The sequence below is a fragment of the Malurus melanocephalus genome, unplaced genomic scaffold (assembly GCF_030028575.1).
Source record: "Malurus melanocephalus ecotype Western Australia unplaced genomic scaffold, MMel_1.1 scaffold_1156, whole genome shotgun sequence".
Taxonomy (NCBI): Eukaryota; Metazoa; Chordata; class Aves; order Passeriformes; family Maluridae; genus Malurus; species Malurus melanocephalus.
The window spans coordinates 22,299-28,298 of NW_026624388.1; the positions used below are offsets into that span (position 1 = coordinate 22,299).

Sequence of the window (6,000 nt, forward strand, 5' to 3'; positions counted from 1 at the left end):
AAATTAGCTCAAGTCACAAACTGATAGAAGTCTAATAATATTAAAAAAAAAGATTCTGTTCCACTTTCTGCTTAATAAGTATTTACAGACAAAATGTTTCTCATGTAAAATTGGAGTACTTAAAAAGTTGGAGGTGGAAATCAAATAAAGAAAGCAATATAATTAAATATTGTGGGAAATTCCATGAAACTGTTAAGAGATCTCAACTCTTTTAAAATTCGGAACAAAAGTTTATAGGACTTTGAACACAAATGAATCAGAAGTATTAATGAACAACAGGATAAAAATAAGGTAAAAGTGAAGTTATTTAAAGCAACCCAGGCCAATGCAAAAAAAAAAAAAATAAAACACAAATGCAAATGTTTTATACCTATCTAAAGAGAAGGGAAAAAAGCTTTGCCATTGTATGGACAGGTACGTAGTTGGATTTTTTTTTCGTGGAGGTTTATTCTTGGGTTTACTTTCCAGACTTCACATTGCCTTAATAGGTGACAGCAAACGACATTTCATCACTGCTGACGCAAGCAGGAAAAACTGGCGGGGAACCCCGCCCCTTTGCTCTGCAGTCCTCAACCAGGTCGGCTCACACCGAATAAAATCCGCGGCGACGGCTGTGTCGCCGCTCAGTTCAAGTAAAGGGGTGCTTGTTGTTTCATCATGTCTGGTCGGGGCAAGGGCGGCAAGGGGCTCGGCAAAGGAGGCGCCAAGCGCCACCGCAAGGTGCTGCGCGACAACATCCAGGGCATCACCAAGCCGGCCATCCGCCGCCTGGCTCGGCGCGGCGGCGTCAAGCGCATCTCRGGGCTCATCTACGAGGAGACGCGCGGTGTGCTCAAGGTGTTCCTGGAGAATGTGATTCGCGACGCCGTCACCTACACCGAGCACGCCAAGAGGAAGACTGTCACGGCCATGGACGTGGTCTACGCTCTCAAGCGCCAGGGTCGTACTCTCTACGGCTTCGGCGGCTAAAGCATGTCTGCTCCATTCAGGCCTCTCTGAGAAATTCAAAGGCTCTTTTAAGAGCCGCACACTTAAACTCAAAAGGAGCTGTGTTGCTTTAAAGCTGTTCTAAGTGTAACGTTTTCAATTCATATTTATCAACATCGTGTTTCAGTTTTCCAGTGATACTTAAACCTGTAGAAAGTTGCTGGCCCCTTGGTAGATGTGCTGATAATACGCTGAAATGCATCCTAGCCAAAATGATAAAACAATGCTGCTGATTTTTAAATGTTCCAAGTTTTAGACTATTGTTACCTGAGGACGGTAAATCAGCAACAAAATAACCTAAAGTGACCCTGTTGCTGAGGSCTTAGATGCCTTCCCCTCCGTGCTTCTCATTGTGGGGGTGGGGCTMCCCCTAATTCAGTTAGCAGAGGTAGATAAACTTTTTTTATTTAAATGCTAATGTCYATTGTAATAGTGTGTGAGAGCGCAGCTGGTAGCTCCCGAATTTTTTTCATAAAACTTGGGTGTTGTTAATAAATGGTCTCTTTGTCCTCTGAGTGTTGTGCGTAGGAAATAATCCATTATTCTTTGTACATACACTGTGTTAAAGGTTAGGAATACTCTTTCTTATATGTTTGGATGCATCAGCGGCTCTCCATATCTTTACTCGTGCTCAAATGTCAACTCACCCGAATAGGAAAATATGGCAGAGCTATCCAGTGAGAAAAATCGAAAATTCACCTTGTGCCTTGCTGTATTTCAGGAACAGCCTAAGAATACTTTGTATGCTGAAACATTCAGTATTTTGAAGTGCTATTCCTTACATTAGAAAACACCCATTTGCAATCTATTTTGACCCCAAACATTTACCCTACCAGATGAAAGTTATACTAAGTGGAACTCAACCCCYTCCTCTAAAGAACCCTCATGACACACACATAATAGTAACAAAAATCCAAGCCTCAAAATACCGTATGTGATTCCTATTGAGAAAAAAAAATAGAAATTAACTTAAAAAAAAAAAACAAACAAGGATTTTCAATGCATTCAGCTCAGCAAAACATGCATTTACTCATTTACTGTTTGAATACTTTTCCCCAAACGTGTCATTTTGGAGGTAGAACAACCCGAAAACAAAAGTGTCAGGGGCGAGACGGGGTGGGGGGTACAACTGAGAACCGGCGGCCGTTGGTGAACGCGCGCGCTTTCTCGGCTTTTCGAATTTGAAAGTAGCCAATAGAAACAGCGCATTCCTGACAGCCAATCAGAGTGAGCGAGCGGTCTATAAAAGCCGCCGCCGCARCCGCGGGTYAGCATTTCTTCACTTCGGTTGCGAGTGTTCGTTGTGTCTGTTCTGAGCGATGGCGCGCACGAAGCAGACGGCGCGTAAGTCGACGGGCGGCAAGGCGCCCCGCAAGCAGCTGGCCACCAAGGCGGCCCGCAAGAGCGCGCCGGCCACGGGCGGCGTCAAGAAGCCGCATCGCTACCGGCCCGGCACGGTGGCGCTGCGCGAGATCCGGCGCTACCAGAAGTCCACGGAGCTGCTGATCCGCAAGCTGCCCTTCCAGCGGCTGGTGCGCGAGATCGCGCAGGACTTCAAGACCGACCTGCGCTTCCAGAGCTCGGCCGTCATGGCGCTGCAGGAGGCCAGCGAGGCTTACCTGGTGGGGCTGTTCGAGGACACCAACCTGTGTGCCATCCACGCCAAGCGCGTCACCATCATGCCCAAGGACATCCAGCTGGCSCGCCGTATCCGCGGAGAGCGCGCCTGAGCCTCCTGCCAYACGTCCACTCCTGAAATTTTCCCGCACCCTAAAGGCTCTTTTAAGAGCCACTACATTGCACAAAAGAGTTGATACACTGGTTTTGTTATACTTTGATTACAAGATAATAATTCTTAAATTYTTCAAGGTCATTATAATTCTAGTGTAAGCACGATAATTTCAAGCATTCACTTTAAACTGATTATTCTAGGCAATTTCAGGTCCTGTTTTGGTGTGGTCTTGGGAATGCCCATTCAACTATGTGCAGAATAAACTGCACAATACAAATGAGTGTTCAGATGCGGCAAATGAAATATACTGGACCAGGAGAGACCACACTTACTTTTCTCTTCCTCTCTTTCCCTCCACCCACAACACCCCCCTCCCTGAACTTGATACTTCCTGTAAAACACTGTTTGCAATATTTTTTTATGGAGTAATCCAGGGTTTTATTTTAAAAGCTTGTAGAAAATATAACCTGAGTTACTTCTGGAATATAAGCTTCAAATTTCAAGTAGTTTTTTTCTAACTATTATACTCTGTCATTTCTTTTACTCTGATGTACTCTTGAAATTGTAACTGGGTATCTCAGCCCTACCTCTATCACACTAGCAAACCAAAAGTGCTAAGATTACAAGTTTGAGGAAAGAAATGGAAATTGAGAAATTAAATAAATTTGGGTGTYGGGTTTTTTTTKGTTTTTTGTTTTTGCATTATAACTTTGCAGACAGGCTAGAGAAGATGAGCATTGTGAACTTGGAAAAGGCGAAGAGAATCTGGTGGTTGTTATCGACAAGTCAMCCCTATTCTATTTTCCCAGTACTTGGAAAGCACTGGCACAGAAAGTTTTGTGACTTGTTTGGGATCACATCAGCTGAGGAAGAGGAGGTGTCTGTGAAGGCTTGCCAGATTTAGCCAATGGGAGGCCTGTAGCAAATTGKCTTGTACAGTTTTGAGAATTAAAACAAGGGTTTTGTGTTGGATGTTAAGAAAACTGAGTGAGTAGAGGAAAATGCATGGAGGGATCTAAGGTGAACACTTAGCAGAATAATTTGATTGAATAAAATTTTGAAATCAGGAAATTACAGTTGCCCTTTAGTTCAATTTTTGGTTGTGTCAGGTCTTAGAGACTGCCACTTTTAGTATTTTAGAGATGGGAGGTTTTTTATAAATTCACAAATAAAACACTCAGATCCCTATTGATTTTGCTTCTTTGCTGTGAAAGCATCTTTTCCTCTGTGCTTAATAATGGACTCCAGCCTATCCAATACACTTCTGCAAATGTCACCAGCCATTGCTCTGAAATTAAAATTCAAGTATTTAAGTACAGCATCTGGGGAGTAATGTAAGAAGTTTCATGTGGTGACTTTCAGAAAAAATACACAGGAGGTAAACAAGGTATACACAAGAAATACTCATAGCATTGTTGTGTAGGTTTGAAAGTGTATAGATACACATATATATATGTTGCATACCTGTATACACACCTTCATATGCTCTTTTTCCACTCWCAAAATTTAATTCTCAGATTCATCCATCTCTGTCTCTTTCTCATGGCACTCTGTCTCAGTACAATCTGGCTTTGTTTTTCTGCAGTTCCAATAGTATTTTATGTTGTATTAAATAATAGAAACTGCTTCACTGTTGGATTAGATGATCAATGTAAGTATCTTTTAGTTGAAATGGTTCTATTCTCTTCTATTCTTCCATTTGTGCATCACCACTTGCAGAGTTAGGGGTGAGAATTTATACAGTGGCAGTGCTCCTATTGGAAGAGTATTGGGCACTGTGCTTAAATGTGCAATTTTAAAGGAATTATATTATTATGATATTAAAATCAACTATATGTCTGCTTACTCTCTAGGAATTCGGTAGGCTCCACCGTAATGCTACTTGTTGCTTCATGTTACCAATTTATTGCCTATTTAAACTTTGCAACTAGGCCCAACTTGGAGGTTAGCAAGTGTTAAAAGGCTAAAACCTTAGAAGTGTTACAATTGTTAATAAATATGCAGGGTCACTGGTGCCGGTTTGTAGCGCACACCCAGGCTCTGTAAAGAGCCTTCACTCATACCAGACTGGAATTTGCTCTCAAAAGTAAATGAGGAAATGATTCATTGTCACTTGTAAGCAGTTAATATCTTGTCTGCATTATCAGGTCGTGTTTCAGTGCTATCTAGTAAAATTTCTAGAAAGGACTGGATAGTATTGACATGGTGGTACKTGTTAGAAATAATACTGGGCTTGTTTATTTATTTGTTTTCCTCATTAGAGCCAAATATACTCTACAACAACTGAAGCAGAAGGGAGGAAGGCAGATATAGATTATTGGGTTTTTTTACGTTTTTCTCTGACATTGAAGAGAACATGGAACTTTTATGGCCTCCTGAAAGGTTTCATTCACTCCCTGTGAAGGCTGGTAGTTAAAAGCTTCTTATAACATTGTGTTGTCTAATCAAGACAAGAAGTCTTTGTCATGCTACAGTATACAATTCCCCTTCCATTCAACCCCGGTTCTAAAATTAAGACATGAAAAATCAATAAATTCACTCAGGGGGCTTTATTTGTGAAGAAAAAAGAAATGAGGAAAAAAAGAGATACAAAAATGCAGAACCCCAAGCAAATCTTTATCCCTCTGGTACACTCAATATGTCTCCACTTTTCCATCCACCCACGGGCTGCCTCTGACAGACTGGGTGTGTAGCGCAGCATCCCTGAGTAAGCAAACAGAGCCCAGATGCCTCTAATGACAAGAGATGGCCACTCAAAAGCAGCCCTCGAGTGGTCTCCAGCCTTCAATATTGTTGCCCACCAGATAACAGATTCAATTTTCACAGATGGAGAGAARAAATGGAGATGGTCCTAAGAATAACTGGAGAAACAACTACTTATGACTGAATTATGAATCTGAGGTCTCATTTTAAACTTCTAGTTTGTAAAATCTCACTCTCGTTAGACTGATCTTGACTCAATATAAGAATTCAAGCCAAAAAGGATCCCTAAAAGGTTGAAAGCTTGATACTATMTGATGCTTTCTGGTCAATACTTGTTAATATATTGAACTCACATTTCTCCCATTTGTGTCACTTTACCTTCATCTGGTTTTCATAAAGCACCTGTTACTTCTTGCTATTTTATAAAKCAACTCAGGTGAATTTCAAGAGACATCGAAAGCAGTGCTACAGCTCTTTTTGATGTGCATGWAGTGGCTCTTAAAAGAGCCTTTGGGTCTACGTGGGCTGTCTCCTTGCCTGGCCGGGAACGGGCTGCGGCAGGAGACTTAGGCACGCTC

General features: G+C 41.9%; 3 protein-coding genes across 3 annotated transcripts in view; 2 read left to right on the top strand and 1 right to left on the bottom strand.

Annotated features, from left to right (window-relative positions):
- The first annotated feature begins 644 nt into the window (after positions 1 to 644).
- Positions 645 to 1,491, top strand: LOC130586428 (histone H4). Its single transcript, XM_057387216.1, has one exon. The coding sequence runs from the start codon at positions 658 to 660 to the stop codon at positions 967 to 969; it is 312 nt and encodes a 103-aa protein (XP_057243199.1). The 5' UTR covers positions 645 to 657; the 3' UTR covers positions 970 to 1,491.
- Positions 1,492 to 2,283: 792 nt separating this feature from the next.
- Positions 2,284 to 3,156, top strand: LOC130586418 (histone H3). The gene has a single exon (XM_057387206.1). It carries the CDS (start codon positions 2,307 to 2,309, stop codon positions 2,715 to 2,717), a length of 411 nt encoding a protein of 136 aa, XP_057243189.1. The 5' UTR covers positions 2,284 to 2,306; the 3' UTR covers positions 2,718 to 3,156.
- A 2,832-nt stretch (positions 3,157 to 5,988) lies between these two features.
- LOC130586417 (histone H3-like) overlaps positions 5,989 to 6,000 on the bottom strand; it is a 415-nt gene continuing 403 nt past the window's right edge. The window contains exon 1 of the mRNA XM_057387205.1: positions 5,989 to 6,000. This exon is cut by the window's right edge and continues 403 nt beyond it. Within this exon, the coding sequence (XP_057243188.1) occupies positions 5,989 to 6,000 (12 nt within the window).